This window comes from Hemitrygon akajei, chromosome 6 (genome assembly GCF_048418815.1).
Source record: "Hemitrygon akajei chromosome 6, sHemAka1.3, whole genome shotgun sequence".
Lineage (NCBI taxonomy): Eukaryota > Metazoa > Chordata > Chondrichthyes > Myliobatiformes > Dasyatidae > Hemitrygon > Hemitrygon akajei.
In genome coordinates this window covers 20,947,713-20,968,797 of record NC_133129.1, presented here as the reverse complement: position 1 = coordinate 20,968,797, position 21,085 = coordinate 20,947,713, and the positions used below count along the sequence as shown (strand labels likewise).

At 42.4% G+C, this 21,085-nt stretch overlaps 1 protein-coding gene across 2 annotated transcripts in view; it reads left to right on the top strand.

Moving 5' to 3' along the window:
* The window catches only part of LOC140728898 (rapamycin-insensitive companion of mTOR-like), a 201,690-nt gene that overhangs the window by 106,276 nt on the left and 74,329 nt on the right, over positions 1-21,085 (top strand). For both annotated transcript variants that reach the window (XM_073047981.1, XM_073047980.1), the window contains exons 13-16: positions 5,063-5,153; positions 7,783-7,849; positions 10,098-10,178; positions 14,189-14,289. In XM_073047981.1, the coding sequence (XP_072904082.1) occupies positions 5,063-5,153; positions 7,783-7,849; positions 10,098-10,178; positions 14,189-14,289 (340 nt within the window). The remainder of the gene's footprint in view (positions 1-5,062; positions 5,154-7,782; positions 7,850-10,097; positions 10,179-14,188; positions 14,290-21,085) is intronic.

Below are 21,085 nucleotides of genomic sequence, written 5' to 3'. Positions count from 1 at the left end.
TTACTACTTCATCTGGCAGCTCATTCCCACCACTCTCTCTGTGAAGAAACCCCCCCCCCCCCCCCCAATGTTCCCTTTAAACTTTTCCCCCTTCACCCTTAGCCCATGTCCTCTGGGTTTTTTTCTCCCCTAGCCTCAGTGGAAAAAGCCTGCTTACATTCACTCTATCTATACCCATCATAATTTTATATACCTCTATCAAATCTCACCTCATTCTTCTACGCTCCAGGGAATAAAGTGCTAACCTATTCAACCTTTCTCTAACTCAGTTTCTCAAGTCCCGGCAACATCCTTGTAAACCTTCTCTGCACTCTTTCAACCTTATTAATATCCTTCCTGTAATTCAGTGACCAAAACTGCACACAATACTCCAAACTTGGCCTCACCAATGCCTTATACAACCTCACCATTACATTCCAACTCTTATACTCAATACTTTGATTTATAAAGGCCAATGTAAAATCTGAGTCATATGCACACCATTTAAGATTATATTCTTTTTGTAGTTTTCCATATTTTAAGAGTCAATTTCACCCATGGGTTATCAATAGTATTTATGTACCTTTGCAGGTTGTTATCTCTATATGTACAATGTCTGAAATACATCTTATGGAACTGTTTGTTTGATGATGAACTTCAATAAAAAAAAATTTACAAAAAAAAGGCCAATGTACCAAAAGCTCTCTTTACGTCCCTATCTACCTGTGACCTGCTGAGTTCCTCCCACATTTTGTGTGTTACTCTGGATTTTAGAATCTCTTGTGTTTAAGAAACAACTTTACTGCTCTATCTCATCTGACCCTTTATTTTTATATGTTTCAAGAAGATCCCCCTCTTGTTTTCCCAAATTCCACCAGTATGTTCCCCTTTCCCTAAATAAGTCCAGACAGAGAACACAGTAGTGTAGTGGTTATGATAATTCTATTACAGCACCAGCAATGTGCCTGTAAGGAGTTTGCACATTTTCCTCGTGACTACGTGAGTATTCTCCAGCTGCTCAGGTTTCCTCCCACGTTCCAAAGATGTCCAGATTAGGGTGTAAGTTGTGTGTATGCTATGTTGGTGGTGGAAATATAGCGATGCCTGTGGACTGCCTTTAGACTATGGTTGTCGCAAACAATGTATTTCATTGTATGTTTGGATATAGATGTGACAAATAAAGCTAATCTTTAGAACTGTTTGCAGTACTCTAGGTATAGCCTTACCAGTTCTCTGCACAGTTGCAACATAACCTGCCAGCTCTTAAGTTCAATCCCTCTGGTAATTAAGGCCCACATTCAATTTGCCTTCTTCGTAGGCGATAGGAAAAGTAATAATTGTTTACAAGATGGTGACTGTTACTGGCAAAGGAAATATTAATTGTTCATCCCTAATTGGCCTTTGAATGAAGTGTTTAGGCTTCCCGCTTCAGAAAGCAATTAAAAGATAGCCATATTAATTGTCTAGAATGCACTGTAGGTAGAATATGCTTCAGTGACATATTATAGAGAGCATTTCTCTAATATGATAGAGGGCATTTAATGCGACATATCTCTAATATGATAGAGAGCATTTAATGCGACACTTACAGCTTGGGTTGTCGGAGTTCAATTGCAACATCATCTGTATGCCCTCCCCATGGAACACTTGGGCTTTCCCTGGGTATTCCGGATTCCTCCTACAGTTTAAAGACAAACTGCATAGCTTAATTGGTGATTATAAATTGTCCTGTGATTAGGTTCCCATGATTCAGGACATTTACAAAGACAGGTGTGTAAAAAGGGCCCGTAGGATCACTGGGAACCTGAGTCACCCCAACTGTTCCACAATCTATTATTTCAGCTGCTACCATCCGGAAAACGGTACCACAGCATAAAAACCAGGACCAACAGGCTCTGGGACAGCTTCCACCAGGACATCAGACTGATGAACTCACACTGATTTGAGTGTACTCTATATTACACTGACTGTTCTATATATTATAAATTACTATGATTGCACATTTAGACAGAGACGTAACATAAAGATTTTTACTCCTCGTGTGTGAAGGATGTAAGAAATAAAGTCAATTCAATTTAGGGTTGGATCGGACTTGTTGGGGGTTGCTGGGCGGCTGGGCTGGAAATGCTTACTCTGTGCTGTATCTCTAAATAAAGAACAGGTGAGCCTTTTCTGACAATTCTCTAGTTTCTTTAAGAAATTCTACCTCTTCCCATTCAGTTGCATTTAATTACTTGAGTTATTTTCTATTGCGTTATTCTGATGGGATTTAAGCTCGTGTTTTTGGATATTTGGTTTAAAATGTTAGGATGTGCCAATGTTAATGCAGACAATAATCTGTTCAGTAAAATAACACACCAGAACGGTGTTCACTTATACAGCGTAAGCCCACAGCTGAGGAGATTAAAAGGAACGATTTCAAAAGGTTGTAAATAAATACTTGGAATTGCTAAGTAGTGATTCTTCTGACAGGGTAGAGCTGCAAGTGGAAAGCCAGGTTTCTTATAGTGACATTTAGGTTGGCACTGTTGAACTGTCAATTCTTGCCTCTACATTCCCTGACAACATTCAAGATTCAAGATTGTTTAATGTTACTTCCTGTACGCATAAGTAAGAACAATAAACTAATTGTTATTCCGGATCTAATGCAGCACAAAAAAAAAACAGCAAAAGATGTAGAACAGAAAATAATGATAATAAAAAACGCACAATAAATATAAATACATTGATTGTATGTCCATAAAGTGATGCTCAGCTGTACATAAGGTGATTGATGGGAAATAAAGACATGGTGGAGGTGTTGATCAGTCGTACTGCTTGGAGAAAGTAACTGTTTTTTCAATCTGGTGGTCCTGGTGTGGATGCTACGTAGCCTCCTCCCTGATGGGAGTGGGACAAACAGAATATGAGCAGGGTGGGTGGGATCCTTCCTGATGTTTCTGGCCAAAGGTAGCATGTTAGTGCAGCAGTAAGTGTAATACTTTTGAGTATTAAAGAGTTACTGTCTGTAAAGAGTTTGTAAGTTCTCCCTGTGACCGTATGGGTTTCCTACTGGTGCTCCAGTTTCCTCCTACATTCCAAAGACGCATTGAAGCATACAGTGAAATGTTTATGTCAATGACGGACATAGTCTAATTGTGCTGAGATCAGCCCACAAGTGTTGCCATGCTTCTGGCTCCAGCATAGTATGCCCACAGCTTACTAGCCCTATCCCATGCATCTTTGGAATGTGGGAGAAAACAAGAGCACCCACATGTTTATGGGTAGAATTGAACTCCACTGGCTGGCACCGTAGAGCATTGTGCTAATCACGAAGCTACCGTGCTGCCCTCTCGATTCTATAATTAGTTGCCCTAGTGACCAGTAGCTACAAAGTTCTGTGATTTTGCTCCTTTTTTGCCCTCTTTGCACTGTCAGTCTAGTGGAAGCAAGTAGTGTCAAAACAAATTAATGCCAGAGTTAGGAAGAAAAATCTGATTATACTTTATAAAATTTGGAAGCCTTTGTATGCAGTTTGATCATTGCTGGCCTCCAGAGGCAGTGTACACCATACTGCAGAGGGGTAAAGCCCAGAAATATATGACAACAGCATGATTGGCACAAATAGAAGATATTGGGATAAGCAGTGATTATGCAATTGCAGAAAGAGGTAACATAGAACGAGCTCTCACTTAGCCTGGTTACTTGATGCAGCTCTCCCATTTATACCACTAAGGCTGAAAGGTAAGGTATTTAAGGGGAACCTGAAGGGGAACTTCTTCACTCAGAGGGTGGTGAGAATGTAGAATAAGCTGCCAGAGAAAGTGATGGATGTGTGTTCGATTTCAGCATTTTTTTTAGAGATGTTTAGAAAAGTACATGGATGGGGGGGCGGGGATACAGACAGACGTACTTTATTGATCCCGAGGGAAATTGGGTTTTGTTACAGTCGCACCAACCAAGAATAGTGTAGAAATATAGCAATATAAAACCATAAATAATTAAATAATAATAGGTAAATTATGCCAAGTGGAAATAAGTCCAGGACCAGCCTATTGGCTCAGGGTGTCTGACACTCCGAGGGAGGAGTTGTAAAGTTTGATGGCCGTAGGCAGGAATGACTTCCTATGATGCTCAGTGTTGCATCTCGGTGGAATGAGTCTCTGGCTGAATGTACTCCTGTGCCTAACCAGTACATTATGGAGTGGATGGGAGATATTGTCCCAAGATGGCATGCAACTTGGACAGCATCCTTTTTTCAGACACCACCGTCAGAGAGTCCAGTTCCACCCCCACAATCTCACTGGCCTTACGAATGAGTTTGTTGGTTCTGTTGGTGTCTGCTACCCTCAGCCTGCTGCCCCAGCACACAACAGCAAACATGATAGCACTGGCCACCACAGACTGGTAGAACATCCTCAGCATCGTCAGGTAGATGTTAAAGGACCTCAGTCTCCTCAGGAAATAGAGACGGCTCTGACCCTTCTTGTAGACAGCCTCAGTGTTCTTTGACCAGTCCAGTTTATTGTCAGTTTGTATCCCCAGGTATTTGTAATCCTCCACCATGTCCACACTGACCCCTTGGATGGAAACAGGGGTCACCGGTGCCTTAGCCCTCCTCAGGTCCACCACCAGCTCCTAAATCTTTTTCACATTAAGCTGCAGATGCGGGCTATCGTCCAGATGTGGGTCTATCAGACTAGGCAGAGAATCAGTTTAGCATGGACTATTCTGGCTGTAGAGTCTAGTTCTGTGTTGTAGTGTTCTATGACTCTATAACACCTTCCCTTACCCCCAGCCCTGTATGTATTCCCAATTCAACTGGTTATCCAGTTCACTTGGGAAGTCACCATTGAATCTACTGCACTACTCTTTTGGGTAACATAGATAAAATGTTTCCTCTTGTAGGCTGTGGGTCATTTACTAGTTATCTTAATTAAATCTGTGATTCAGAAATCTTCACCGGAACGGATTGTAGAAATTATTCAATATTATGCCAGTGTGCCTAATTAGGATGGCAGTGGATTGGGGAAGGTTCATGCTTATTGGGTTGAATTCTTATTCCAAGATTATTTGCATTACCCTTGTGTTTACTTTTCTTCAGATCCCAGTCGATTCCAGGATTCCTGGCGTCTTTCTGATGGATTTGTGGCAGCAGAAGCTAAAACCATCCTCCCACATCGAGCCCGATCCAGGTATGTGTCTCCCTGATGAGTGCAACATTTCAATGCCCTCAGCTAATATTTGTGTAATTATTTACCCAAGAACATTATTGCTTTTAAAAGTAATTAGTTTTATAGTGAGCATTTTTATCATGTTGTTCAAATAGCCCCAGATATCATCTAAGTGCGATGTTTTTGGGGGTTTTTAGACTTGCTTATTCTTTTGTTAATGGCGGGGTGGAGATGCGCCTCTACCAAAGGAGGTGTAAGGCATTCGTTCTTCCCTCCGCTAGCCTGCAGGTCATCCTTGGGCAAGGTGTAACACCTGCTCAGCCCCCTGATCAGAGTCACATGAAGCCATGGGATCAGGAGGTGGATGAGCAGCTAAGATATATCACAAGTGCTAGCTATGTGAGCGTTGACACCAGGGAGACAGTCTCTGAAGAGTATTGATAATGGCTGGGGTCACCCGTCTTGTAAAGACTCTGCCCAGAAGGCAATAGTAAGCCACTTCTGTCGAAAAATTTGCCAAAAACAATCATGATCATGGAAAGACACGATCGCCCATGTCATATGGCATGGCACATAATGATGACGGTTTATTGCATACTGCATGGTACTTGTATCAGTGCTTATTGCTTTAATGTTCAATAGGCTTCAGAAACCTCTGGGAAAGGCAGGATTTTTAGGGCCATTTCGTCACTTCTGTGAATGTTGGATGTGGGGCAGTGATGAAGACAATAGGCTATTTCTGTGCTGTAGTACTCTGACTCTGAGTTGTCTAGTGTGTAAGCTCCTGAAACGTGTCATGCATTGGACCCTTGAGAATGTACACTCGGTGGACACCTGCATGTTAATGCAAATATCTAGTCAGCCAATCATGTGGCAGCAACTCAATGTTATAAAAGCATGCAGACGTGGTCAAGAGGTACAGTTGTTCAGAACAAACATCAGAATGGGGGAAGAAATGTGAACTAAGTGACTTTGTGTAATGATTGTTGATGCTAGACATAATGGTTTGAGTATCTCAGAAACTGCTGATCTCTTGGGACTTTCATGCACAGCAGTCTAGAGTTTACAGAGAATGGTGCGAAAGCCAAAAAAAAAATCCAGTGAGTGGCAATTTGGCAGGACTGGTTCAAGCTGACAGGAAGGGGACGGTATCTTAAATAACCACACGTTACAACAGTGGTGTGCTTCTCTGAACGCACAACACATTGAAACTTGAAGCGCATGGGCTGCAATAGCAGAAGGCCACGAGCTTACACTCGGTGGCCACTTTATTAGGTACAGGAGTTAGGTAATGGCCACTGCGAGTACAGTGTTTCTAGTACATGAAGTATGTTGTGATATATCAAAGTAAATTAATGAAGCTGAAGTAAAAACTGAAAATTCTGGACATTTGGAATTCTAAGAGTTATGCTAAAAGGTCATGGCTGTGAAGTATGGTGCTCTTACCACAGATAGTTCCTGACAAGGTCATTTCCAGCATTTGTAACTCTGTTTTAAACATACTTGTTGGGTACACATATTCCATATCATCAATGTTCAATACTATCATTCCCCAATCATTAACCACCAGGCTTCAAAACTTAGGCCTCTGTACCTCCCTCCAAAACTAGATCCTCGATTTCCTCATTGGGAGACCATGGTCCATGGAAATCAGTGAAAACATCTCCTTGCTAACAACACATGTACCTCAGGGTTGCATACCTAGCCCACTGCTCTACTTCTCTCTATACTCATCACCATGTGGCTCAAACACTCTCTAGTAAATTCGTCAATGACACCATTGTGGTTGGCAGAATCTCAGGAGAGAGATGGATCATATGGTTGAGAAGCGTTGCAAAAGAACTTCGAGCTCAACCTCAGCAAGTCCAAGGAATTTGTTGTGGACTTCAAGAGGAAGTTGGGAGAATTCTCAACAGCCCTCATTGAGGCATCAGCAGTGGAAAGGGTGAGCAACTTAGTTCCCGGCTGTCAACATCTCTGAAGATCTGTCCTGAGCTCAACACACTGATGTGATCATGAGGAAAGCACAACGACAGCTCTGCTTTGTGAGGATTTCGGAGGTTTGGTATGTCACCAGAGACTCGTGAACAGTGTAGAGCATTCTGACTGGCTGCATCACGGACTGGTTTAAAACCTCCAATGCACAGGGTCACATGAGGCTGCAGATAGTTGTAGACTCAGCCAGCTCCATCATAGGTACAACCCTCCTCACCATTGAGGACATCTTCAAGGGGTGGTTTTAATCATTAAGGACCCTCACCATGCAGGGCATGCCCCCTTCTCATTTCTAGAGGTACAATAGCCAGAAGAGGCACACTGATTTGGAAGCAGCTTCCTCTCTGCCATCATATTTCTGAAAGGTACATGAACACTACTTTATTATCCTTTTTTTGCTGTTTATTTTTTTAAAGGTCAACTTTATGCCATTTGTACTGTTTTACAGTACCACTGCTGTGAAACAACAAATTTCACATGATACATCAGTGATAATAAATCTGATTGTGTGTGCAGTATGTGTAAAAGAAATCACATGAGACTTTACATCTCCTGTGAACTTTTCTGTAAGGTATGAAGGGAATGCTATATTGTTAGCAGACTTGTTCATGGTTATGTTTCAAGTGGAATAATTGTTTATCAATACTCTTTCTAGGCCTGACTTGATGGATAACTACTTGGCACTTGTGCTCTCTGCGTTCATCAACAATGGACTCCTGGAGGTAATAGCAACATTAGCAAATAGTTTTCAATTTTTTTTGGACAGTTTTCTATTTCGATCTCCAAAACTTACTACCATATTGTCGTCATTTGACCTTTAGATAGGTATACTGTGGCGTGCAAAAGTTTGGGCACCCCGGTGAAAATTTCTATTACTGTGAATAGTTAAGTGAGTAGAAGATGAACTGATCTCCAAAAGTCATTAAGTTAAAAATGAAACATTCTTTTCTACATTTTAAACAAGATTAGTGTATTATTTTTGTTTTGTACAATTTTAGAGTGAAAAAAAGGAAAGGAGCACCATGCAAAAATTTGGGCACCCCAAGAGATTTGAGCTCTCAGATAACTTTTACCAAGGTCTCAGACCTTAACTAGCTTGTTAGGGCTATGGCTTGTTCACAGTCATCGTTAGGAAAGGCCAGGTGATGCAAATTTCAAAGCTTTAGAAATACCCTGACTCCTCAAACCTTGTTCCAACAATCAGCAGCCATGGGCTCCGCTAAGCAGCTGCTTAGCACTCTGAAAATCAAAATAAACGATGCCCACAAAGCAGGAGAAGGCAATAAGAAGATAGCAAAGCATTTTCAGGTAGCAGTTTCCTCAGTTTGTAATGTAATTAAGAAATGGCAGTAAACAGGAATGGTGGAGGTCAAGTTGAGGTCTGGAAGACCAAGAAAACTTTCCGAGAGAACTGCTCGTAGGATTGCTAGAAAGGCAAATCAAAACCCCTGTTCGACTGCAAAAGACCTTCAGGAAGATTTAGCAGACTCTGGAGTGGTGGTGCACTGTTCTACTGTGCAGTGACACCTGCACAAATATGACCTTCATGGAAGAGTCATCAGAAGAAAACCTTTCCTGCGTCCTCACCACAAAATTCAGCATCAGAAGTTTGCAAAGGAACATCTAAACAAGCCTGATGCATTTTGGAAACAAGTCCTGTGGACTAATGAAGTTAAAATAGAACTTTTTGGCCGCAATGAGCAAAGGTATGTCTGGAGAAAAAAGGGTGCAGAATTTCATGAAAAGAACATCTCTCCAACTGTAAAGCACGGGGATGGATTGATCATGCTTTGGGCTTGTATTGCAGCCAGTGGCATGGGGAACATTTCACTGGTAGAGGGAAGAATGAATTCAATTAAATATCAGCAAATTCTGGAAGCAAACATCACACCGTCTGTAAAAAAAAAAGCTGAAGGTGAAAAGAGGATGGCTTCTACAACAGGATAATGATCCTAAACACACCTCAAAATCCACAATGGACTACCTCAAGAGGCACAAGCTGAAGGTTTTGCCATGGCCCTCACAGCCCCCCAACTTAAGCATCATTGAAAATCTGTGGATAGACCTCAAAAGAGCAGTGCGTGCAAGACAGCCCAAGAAACTCACAGAACTAGAAGCCTTTTGCAAGGAGGAATGGGCGAAAATCCCCCAAACAAGAATTGAAAGACTCTTAGCTGGCTACAGAAAGCGTTTACAAGCTTGATACTTGCCAAAGGGGGTGTTACTAAGTACTGACCATGCAGGGTGCCCAAATTTTTGCTTTGGGCCCTTTTCTTTTTTTGTTATTTTGAATCTATAAAAGATGGAAATAAAAAAGTAATCTTGCTTAAAATATTAAAGAAATGTGTCATCTTTAACTTTATGCCTTTTGGAAATCAGGTCATCTTTTACTCGCTTAGCTATTCACAGTAACAGAACTTTTGACCAGGGTGCCCAAACTTTTGCATGCCACTGTAACTTTAATTATTTTAAATTAATTTAACAGGCTTCCAAGCACTAAGGTTTAAGGTTATTTACCTGGGACCTGTCTTAGTATGGAGAGCAATTTATGTTCATAGGGAGGATTATATTGGAAGTAGTTTGTGCCACTGTAGTGTAGCAATTAACACAACGCTATTACAGCTCAGGGCGTTTTTAGGAGTTTAGAGTTCAATTCCAGTGCCATTTTGAAAGAAGTCTCTGTACAGCCTTCCCCCCGTGGAATTCATGGGTTTCCTCTGGTTCCCTCCCACTGCGCAAAGACCTACTGGATAGGTTAATTGATCATTGTAAATTGTCCTGTGATTAGGTTAGGCCTAATTGAGTTGTAGGGTTCCTAGGGCGGCGTGGCTCAAAGGGCTGGATGGACCTACTGTATTGCTAATAAATAAATAAATATTTGAAATGTGTGCCTGGACCAGTGAGTTGACTAGTTTTTTTTTTGTTACTCTTTGATGTGTCATCGTTGTAATTCATCATCTTGTTCCTTAGAGTCTGGTTGAAGTGCTAACAAGTAGCAATGATGGTGTGTTTGTGAGGGCCACCATCCTGCTGGGCGAGCTCCTGCACATGGTAAGTTGAACGTAAAAACACAAGAAAGAGGAGCAGAAGTAGGCCACCACTTCTGGCTGACATAATTCCTCCTCATCTCAGTTGTAAAGAGTTTCCTGCTATTCTGAGACAGTTCACTTTGGTCCTAGGCTCTCCCACTATTGAAAACATCCTCTCCGTATCTGCTCTATTTAAGCCTTTCATTATTCAATGAGATTCACCCCTCCTTCTAAACTCCAGTGAGTACACGCTCGAAGATATCAAATTCTCCTCAAATGTTAAAACTTCCATCCCCAGAATCATTCACTTAAAAATCCTAAACCTCTGAACCCTCGCCAAAGCTTTACTAAGCTTTCTTTCTTGTTCTTTATCCTCTCTTGTACTCTTCCCTTTTACTTTGTCCAGACATTTTCAAGCTGCTGAACACAACCCCTACTATTTAGTTTCAAGCCCTATCCACTGCACTAGTTATGTCATTCACCAGGTGGTACCTGTCCAATCGGAATAGCTCCCTCCTTCCCCAGTACTAATGCCAGTGTTCCACAAATTCAGACCCACTTTCAGCCACACATTTAATTCTCTGATCTTATTAACCCTGTGCCAATTTGCACGTGGCCCAAGTAACTGTCCAGAGGTTATTACCTTTTAGTTCTGATTTTAATTCAATAGGTTTAATAGGTACATTTAGTGTCGGAGAAATGTATACAATATACATTCTGAAATTCATTTTCTTTGCAAGCATCCACAAAAACAGGAGTGCTCCAAAGAATGAATGACAGTTAAACATTAGAACCCAAACCACCCCCCCAGCTTCCCCCTCCCATGCACAAGCAGCAGCAGGGTAACAAACCCACCCCCTCCCCCACCAGCAAAAAAGCATCAGCATTCTCCACTGAGCACTCAAGCGTGCAGCAAAGCATCAATAAAGACACAGGCTTGCAGTACCCCCAAAGACTACTCATTCACCCGGTAATTCGACATACCACAGGCTCCCCCTCCCCATAATAAGGGAAAAAGAGGTGCCCCCGTATCACAGTGAGAGGAGAGACATGACAAACAGCTTGCTGATTTATGATGCTTAAAAGTCTGTTGCATCGCTTTCTCTGAGCTCTGCGCCCAGCGAGTCGGCCCCCAAAAAGACTCAGGCCTCTGGGCACCCAACCCTTGGCAGCTAACCCGATGCTCCTGATGTTCCGTGTTCTCCCGTGACGTCTCAGTCTTGAATCAGCCTGTCTCCAGAGCCAGGAAAATCCAGCACCCTGAAGGTGCGCTAGCCTTCCAGGCTGTGTCCTTGGCATATTGTAAAGTGGCTGGTTGTGAGTCCCTGAGAGCGGGTCCCATTCCCACAAAGAACCAAAGTCAGTGTGTAACTCCAGGACAGGGTCTTCAAAAGAACCCTGAAAAGGAAAAAAGAGGTATCAAAGATAGAAATAGAGCTGTTTCCGAAGATACAAGCAGAGGGGTCATTGTTTAGCGCCATCTTAACTTTGCTCCGCTCACTTTGTTTTCAGTCCCTAGCTGCTCAAATTCCCTTGGCAGAACCTCTTTCCTTGTTTTTTTTTGTTGTATGTCTGGTTCCCACATGAACCATAACAACTGGATCTTCTCTCCCCCCCCCCCCCCCCCCCCCCCAAATTTTTCAGCCGGTCAGATGAGATGTCTTGAATCCGGGCGCTAGTCTTCCGGACTCTAAATTCTTGTGTCAGAGAATTGTCTATTCCTCTGACAGTGCAGTCCCTCATTACAACTACGCTTCCCTCCACTGGAATGGCTTCCTGACTTATCCCCTAGTGGGCAGTAGTGAACCCGATGGATCTTCTAATGACAGTTTGTTCCTTAATTACCAGTATTGTAATTTTTTTCTAACTCCAGGTGTTATTTAGTTACATTTTAATCAAGTTTGATAAGTCGCCGGGCCCAGATGAGATGTACCGCAGGCTACTGTGGGAGACGAGGGAGGAGATTGCTGAGCCTCTGGCAATGATCTTTGCATCATCAATGGAGACTGGAGAGGTTCTGGAGGATTGGAGGGTTGCAAATGTTCCTTTATTCAAAAAAGGGAGTAGAGATAGCCCAGGAAATTATAGACCAATGAGTCTTACCTCAGTGGTTGGTAAGTTCATGGAGAAAATCCTGAGAGGCAGGATTTATGAACATTTAGAAAGGTATAATATGATTGGGAATAGTCAGCATGGCTTTGTCAAGGGCAGGTCGAGCCTTACAAGCCTGATTGAATTTTTTGAGGATGTGACTAAACACATTGATGAAGGAAGAGCAGTAGATGTAATGTATATGGATTTCAGCAAGGCATTTGATAAGACACCCCATACAAGGCTTATTGAGAAAGTAAGGAGACATGGCATCCAAGGGGACATTGCTTTGTGGATCCAGAATTGCCCACAGAAGGTAAAGAGTGGTTGTAGACGAGTCATATTCTGCATGGAGGTCGGTGACCAGTGGAGTGCCTCAGGGATCTGTTCTGGGACCCTTACTCTTAGTGATTTTTATAAATGACCTGGATGAGGAAGTGGAGGGATGGGTTAGTAAGTTTGCTGATGACACAAAGGTTGGAGGTGTTGTGGATAGTGTGGAGGGCTGTCAGAGGTTACAGCGGGACATTGATAGGATGCAAAACTGGGTTGAGAAGTGGCAGATGGAGTTCAACCCAGATAAGTGTGAAGTGGTTCATTTTGGTAAGTCAAATCTGATGGCAGAATATAATATCAATGGTAAGACGCTTGGCAGTGTGGAGGATCAGAGGGATCTTGGGGTCCGAGTCCATTGGACACTGAAAGCAGCTGTCCAGGTTGACTCAGTGGTTAAGAAGACGTACAGTGTATTGGCCTTCAGCAATCATGGAATTGAATTTAGGAGCCAAGAGGTAATGTTGCAGCTATATAGGACCCTGGTCAGACCCCACTTGGAGTACTGTGCTCAGTTTTGGTCGCCTCACTACAGGAAGGATGTTGAAGCCATGGAAAGAGTGCAGAGAAGGTGTGTAAAAGGATGTTGCCTGGATTGGGGTGCATGCCTTATGAAAATAGGTTGAGTGAACTTGGCCTTTTCTCCTTGGAGCGACGGAGGATGAGATGTGACCTGATGTGTAAGATGATGAGAAGCATTGATCATGTGGATAGTCAGAGGCTTTTTCCCAAGGCTGAAATGGCTGCCATAAGAGGACACAGGTTTAAGATGCTGAGGAGTAGGTCCAGAGGAGATGTCAGGGGTAAGTTTTTTTACTCAGAGAGTGGTGAGTGTGTGGAATGGGCTGCCGGCAGCAGTGGTGGAGGCGGATACAATGGGGTCTTTTAGGAGACTTTTGGATAGGTACATAGAGCTTAGAAAAATAGAGGGTTATAGGTAAGCCTAGTAATTTCTAGGGTAGGGACATGTTCGGCACAACCTTGTGGGCCGAAGGGCCTGTATTGTGCTGTAGGTTTTCTATGTTTCTGTGTTTAAATTCTCTAGCTGCCAAAGTGAGATTTAAACATATGTCCGACTGCTAGTCCAACACTTTCCTCTAGACCAAGAGTTCCCAACCTTTGTCATGTCATGGACTAATACCATTAAGCAAGGAGTCCGTGAACCTCTGGTTGGGAACCCCTGCTCTAAACTACTGTACCCTACTCAAGAGGGATAAAAGATTCTAAAATCTGTATTTTTATGAGGTCAAAATAACTTGGCAATGTGTTGCTGTGATTACAGTAGAGTAAATTACTTTGAAGTACTGTAAGTACTTTACACAGCCATGAGGAGCAGCCATAAACTGAATTAACATGTCATTGTTGGTTTTGTCATCTTGTGGTGATACCGGAATTTCTGATGTACTTCAAAAAGTTTGTTTTTGTGTCATGTGGCCAAGATATTTGACAATCATCTGTGGTCTATGAAACAAAGTCCTCAATTCTCACCTGGCCATGTCCCCAGTTTAACATTTCATCCAAAGTGGGGCATACTTTCAATATTGGATTTAGGCTAGAGTAAGCCTGTGGTCTTGTATGGCATCCTAAACATGTACTTTTCTCCCACAGGCAAATACTATCCTACCTTATACATACAGCCACCACTTACACTGTCTACCGACTCTCATGAACATGGCAGCTTCCTTCGATATCTCTCAGGAAAAGCGTCTGTAAGTGTTACATTTCATTATTCAAAGTAAGAAGTAATAGCAGTACAGCAGCACTTAAAATTTTTGACCTTGGCCTGCGATATTTACGGTGGTGTGATTGTCCACTCTCCTTGTACGTACCGTATATAAACTTTATTGAGGGGGTTATATGTTAAAGACTCTGCCCATTCTATTCCTGTGCTCTGTGCACTGTTCCCACATACTACAGTGGGAAGTCAGATTGGCTTTGGATGAACATGGGGATCTTGAGTTCAGGTATTAGTTCCTCAAAAGTATCAACACAAGGTGGTGAAGAAAGCATATGGATTGTTTGCCTTCATGTGAGTAGCATAAAATATAAAAGCAGGGACATTGGTGGAACTTCACAAAACACTGATTTTTGGAGTACCCAGATTGGAGTTCTCCGGTCAGTCATAGAACACTACTACACAGAAACAGGCCCTTCGCCCCATCTAGTCTGTGCTAAACTATTTATCTGCATAATCCCATTGACCTGCACCCAGACCAGAGCCCTCCATAATCCTCCCATCCATGTACTTAACTGAAATTTCTCTGAAATGTTGAAATCAAACCCACATCAACCACTTCTGATGGCAGCTCATTCCGCACTCTCACCACCCTCTGAGTGAAGAAGTTCCCCCTCATGTTCCCCTTAAATATTTCAGCATAAACATTAGACCATGATATCGAGTTCTAGTCTCCCAAACTCAGTGGAAAAAGCCTGCTTGCATTTACCCTATCTATACCCCTCATAATTTTATATACCTCTTATCAAATCTTCCCTCATTCTCCTATGCTCTGGGGAGTAAAGTCTTGACCTATTCAGTCTTTCCCTGTAGCTCAGATCCTCAAGTCCTGGCATCATCCTTGCCACTCTTTCAGTCTTACTGATATCTTTTCTATATATAGGTGACCAGGACTGCACACAATATTCTAAATTAGGTCTACTTACAGTGGTGCCAGAAAGTTTGTGAACCTTTCAGAATTTTCTCTATTTCTGCATAAGTGTGACCTAAAATGTGATCAGATCCTCACAGAAGTCCTAAAACCAGATAGCGAACCCAATTAAACAAATAAAATAAATACATTATACTTGTTCATTTATTTATTGAGAAAAATGATCCAATATTGCATGTATTTATTCAGGAAAGTATGTGAACCTCTGGGGTAATGTCTTCTACAAAAACTATTTGGAGTCAGGTGTTCCAATCAATGAGATGAGATTGGAGGTGTGAATTGTAGAGGTGCCCTGTCCTATAAACAAGACCCACAAAGTCAGGTTACTGACACAGCTTGCTCTTCTCAAGGAAGATCTGTTTATGTGCACCATGTTTCAATCAAAGCTACTTTCAGAGGACCAGAGAAGAAAAATTGTAGAGATGCATGAAGCTGGAAAAGGCTGCAAAAGCATTTCTAAAGACCTGAGTGTGCATCAGTCCACAGTAGGAGAAATAAAACCGTCTACAAATGGAAGAAACTCAGTTCTGTTGCTACTCTCCTTAGAAACAGAAGAAGCGGGCATCCTGCAAAGATCACACCAAAAGCACAATGTGTAATGCTGAAGGAGGTTAAAAAAAAACAAGGGTAACAACAAAATACCAACAGAAATCTCTAGAACTTGCTAAAGTCTCTGTTCATGTGTCCACTATAAGAAAAATACTACATAAGAATAATGTTCATGGCAGGACACTGCGGAGGAAACCACTGCTGTCCAAAAGAAAATTTTGCAACGCATCTCAAGTTTGCAAAAGATCACATGGATGTTCTGCAATGCTCCTGGGACAATGTTCTGTTGACAGATGAGGCAGAAGTTGAACTTTTTGGCAGAAATGCACATTGCTGTGTTTGGAGGAAAAGGAGCACTGCACACCCATACCAAAACCTCATCCCAACTGTGAGGCATGGTGGAAGGAATATCATGGTTTGGGGCTGCTTTGCTGACACAGGGCCTGGACAGCTTACATTCGTTGAGGGAACAATGAATTCAAAGTTGCATCAAGACATTTTACTGGAGAATATCAGGATAGCAGTCCAACAACTGAAGCTTAATACAAGTGCAATAATGGATAACGAGGTGGCCTACAGGGAAGAAGTCATCACCCTGACGCAGTGGTGTCAAGAAAACAACCTCTCCCTCAATGTCTCAAAAACAAGGGAACTGGTTGTGGACTACAGGAGGAATGGGAATGGGCTAACCCCTATTGGCATCAATGGATCTGGGGTTGAGAGGGTAAACAGCTTTAAGTTCTTCAGCATCCACCTCAGCGAGGACCTCACATGGTCTATACACACCAGCTGTGTGGTGAAAAAGGCACAACAGTGCCTCTTTTACCTCAGACAGCTGAGTAAGTTTGGTATTGACCCCCAAATCCCAAGAACTTTGTACAGGGATATAATTGAGAGCATCCTGACTGGCTGCATCACTGCCTGGTATGGGAACTGTACTTCCTTTAACCACAGGATTCTCCAGAGAGTGGCGTGGACAGCCCAGCGCATCTATAGTTGTGAACTTATCATTATTCAGGTCGTTTACAAAGACAGGTGTGAGAAAAGGGCCCGAAGGATCATTGGGGACCCGAGTCCATCTGGGAAATAGTACTACAGCATAAAAGCCAGGACCAACTGGCTCTGGGACAGCTTCTTCCACCAGGCCATTAGACTGATTAACTCACACTGATTTGAGTGTATTGCTATGTTATATTGACAGTTCTGTGTATTATAAATCATTATAAATTACTATGATTGCCCATTGCATATTTAGACTGAGCCGTAAAGATTTTACTCTTCATGTAAGACCATAAGATTTAGGAACAGAAGTAGGCATTCGGCCCATCGAGTCTGCTCCACCATTCAATCATGGGCTGATCCAATTCTTCCAGTCATCTCCATTCCGCTGCTTTCTCCCCATACCCTTTGATGCCCTGGCTAATCAAGAACCTATCTATCTCTGCCTTAAATGCACCCAATGACTTGGCCTCCACAGCTGCTTGTGGCAACAAATTCCACAGATTTACCACCCTCTGACTAAAGTAATTTCTCCGCATCTCAGTCCTTCAATCCTGAAGTCATCCCCCTTGTCCTAGACTCCCCTACCACGGGAAATAACTTTACCATATCTAGTCTGTTCAGGCCTTTTAACATTCAGAATGTTTCATTGAGATCCCCCACTCATTCTCCTGAACTCCAGGGAATACAGTCCAAGAACTGCTAGATGTTCCTCATACAGTAACCCTTTCATTTCTGGACTCGTTCTCTGAACCCTCTCCAATGTCAGTATATCCTTTCTAAAATAAGGAGCCCAAATCTGCACACAATACTGCAAGTGTGGTCTCACGAGTACCTGAAAGAGCCTCAACATCACATCCCTGCTCTTGTATTCTATACCTCTAGAAGTGAATGCCAACATTCCATTCGCCTTCTTCAACACCGACTCAACATGGAGGTTAACCTTTAGGGTATTCTGCACAAGGACTCCTAAGTCCCTTTGCATCTCTGCATTTTGAATTCTCTCCCCATCTAAGTAATAGTCTGCCCCTTTATTTCTTCCACCAAAGTGCATGACCATACACTTTCCAACATTGTATTTCATTTACACCTTCTTTGCCCATTCCCCTAAACTATCTAGGTCTCTCTGCAGGCTCTCTGTTTCCTGAACACTACCTGCTCCTCCACCTATCTTTGTGTCATTGGCAAATTTAGCCACAATCCATAAATCCCATAGTCCAAATCATTGACATGTATCATAAAAAGCAGCGGTCCCAACATTGGCACCTGTGGAACTCCACTGGTAACCGACAGCCAGCCAGAATAAGATCCCTTTATTCCCACTCTCTGTTTTCTGCCAATCAGCCAATGCTCCACCCCCAGACTAGTAACTTCCCTGTAATTCCACGGGCTCTTGTCTTGCTAAGCAGCCTCATGTGTGGCACCTTGTCAAAGGCCTTCTGAAAATCCAAGTGCACAGCATCTACTATATCTCCTTTGTCTACCCTGCTTGTAATTTCCTCAAAAAAATTGCTGTAGGTTAGTCAGGTAGGATTTTCCTTTCAGGCAACTATGCTGGCTTTGACCTATCTTGTCATGTGCCTCCAGGTATTCCATAATCTCATCCCTAACAATCGATTCCAACTACTTCCCAACCACTAATGTCAGGCTAACAGGTCTATAGTTACCTTTCTGCTGCCTCCCACCCTTCTTAAATAGCGGAGTAAAATTTGCAATTTTCCATTCATCCGGTACAATGCCAGAATCATTGTTAATGCCTCCGCAATCTCTCCAGCTACTTCCTTCAGAGCCCAAGGGTGCATTCCATCAGGTCCAGGAGATTTATCCACCTTCAGACCATTAAGCTTCCTGAGCACCTTCTCAGTCGTAATTTTCACTGCACATACTTCACTTCCCTGACATTCTTGAATGTCCAGTATACTGCAGGTATCTTCCACTGTGAAGACTGATGCAAAATACACATTCAGTTCCTCTGCCATCTCTGCGTTTCTCATTACAATATCTCCAGTGTCATTTTCTATTGGTCCTATATCTACCCTCAACTTTCTTTTACCCTTTATATACTTAAAAAAGCTTTCAGAATCTTCTTTGATATTAGTTGACACCTTCCTTTCATAATTCGTTTTTTCCTTCCTAATGACCACCTTAGTTTCCTTCTGCAAGTTTTTAAAAGCTTCCCAGTCTTCTATCTTCCCACTAGCTCTGGCTTCCTTGTATGCCCTCTCTTTTGCTTTTACTTTGGCTCTGACTTAATTTGTCAGCCACGGTAGTGTCCTTCTATTTGAAAATTTCTTCTTATTTGGAATACATCTGTCTTCCCTCATTTTTCACAGAAAAATGCACCCCATGCACCCCCTCATATAATCTGTTCTCCCTCCTGCCGTCTGGGAAAAGGCTCCGAAGCATTCGAGCTTTCACGGCCAGACTATGTAACAGTTTCTTCCCCCAAAGCTCTCGGACTGCTCAATACCCGAAGCCTGGACTGACACCTTGCCCTATTGTCCTGTTTATTATTTATTGTAATGCCTGCACTGTTTTTGTGCACTTTATGTAGTCCTGTGTCGGTCTGTAGTCTAGTGTAGCTTTCTCTGTGTTGTTTTTTTTATGTAGTTCAGTCCAGTTTTTGTACTGTGTCATGTAACACCATGGTCCTGAAAAACGTTGTCTCATTTTTACTGTGTACTGCACCAGCAGTTATGGTCGAAATGACAATAAAAATGACTTGACTTGACTTGAAACTCCAGCAATTGCTGCTCTGCTGTCCTTCCCGCAAATGTCCCTTTCCAGTCAACCTCCGCCAGTTCCCCTCTCATGCCATTGTAATTTCTTTTATTCCACTGAAATACCGACACATCAGAATTTTGTTTCTCCTTCTCAAATTTCAAAGTGAACTGAATCATATTGTGTTGTATGTGAAGGATGTAATTCAATAAAACAATAATCTGAAAAACAAGAGTAAATCAGCAACAGAATGGTTTAAAAAGAAGAAAATCCATGTTTTGGAATGGCCGGGTCAAAGTCCTGACCTTAATCCTATAGAAATGTTGTGGGAGGACCTGAAGCAGGCGGTTCATGCAAGGAAGCCCACCAACATCCCAGAGTTGAAGCAGTTTTGTAAGGAGGAATGGCCTAAAATTCCTGCAAGTCGAGGTGCAGCACTGATCAACAGTTACCGGAAACGTTTGGTTGAAGTTACTGCTGTACAAGGGGATCACACCTGAAAGCAATAGTTCACATGCTTTTACCAACAGATACATGTAATATTGGATCATTCTTCTCAATAAATAAATGAACAAGTATAATGTTTTTCTGTGTTATTTACTTAATTGGGTTCTCTTTATCTTGTTTTAGAACTTGCGTGAAGATCTGATCAAATTTTAGGTTATATTTATGCAGAAATAGAGAAAATTCTGCAGGGTTCACAAATTTTTTAGCACCACTGTATCTATCTAGCTGTGATGACATTTTCAAGGAATTAATGGATCTGTAATCCCAGATTCCTCTGTTTCACCACACTCCTTAGTGCCTGTGTAAGTCACTATGTAAGTCCTACTCTGATTTGTCCTCCTAAAGGGCATCGCCTCACACTTGTCTGCATTAAATTTTATTTACCATTTTTCCAGCTGATGTGGATCCTACTGCAAGTTTTGATTGCCTTCCTCACTGTCTTCTATGCCCCTAATCTTTCTGACATCTGCAAATTTGCTGATCCAGTTTACCGCATTCTCATCCAGATCATTGATATAGATGACAAACAATGACAGACCGAGCGCCGATCCTTGCAGCACTCCACTAGTCACGCACCTTCAGTCAGAGAGGCAGCCTTTTACTACCTCATCTTGAATGCCGAGCGACTGAACCTTCTTAACCAACTTCCCGTGCAGGGTCTTGTCGGAGGCATTGCTAAAGCCCATCTAGACAGCATCCACTGCTTTGCCTTCATTCACTTTCCTGGTAACTCCCTCGAAAAACTCTGCATGCCACATACAAAGCTATGCTGACTATCTGGTCCCTCAGAATACCTTCCAATAACTTTACCGCTACTGATGTCAGGCTTGCTGACCTCTAATTTCCCGGCCTATTGTTAGACCCTTTCTTAAACAACTGGGTAACAATAACCATCCTCCAATCCTCCAGCACCTCACCTGTTGCTAAGTTTGTTTGAACTATCTCTGTTAGGACCCTGCAATTTCTGCACGAGCATCCTACAAGGTCTGAGGGAACACTTTGCTGGTCATGCCAGTGTCCTCTGCATTCTTTCTAGAATGTCCACATCCTTCCTGTACTGAGG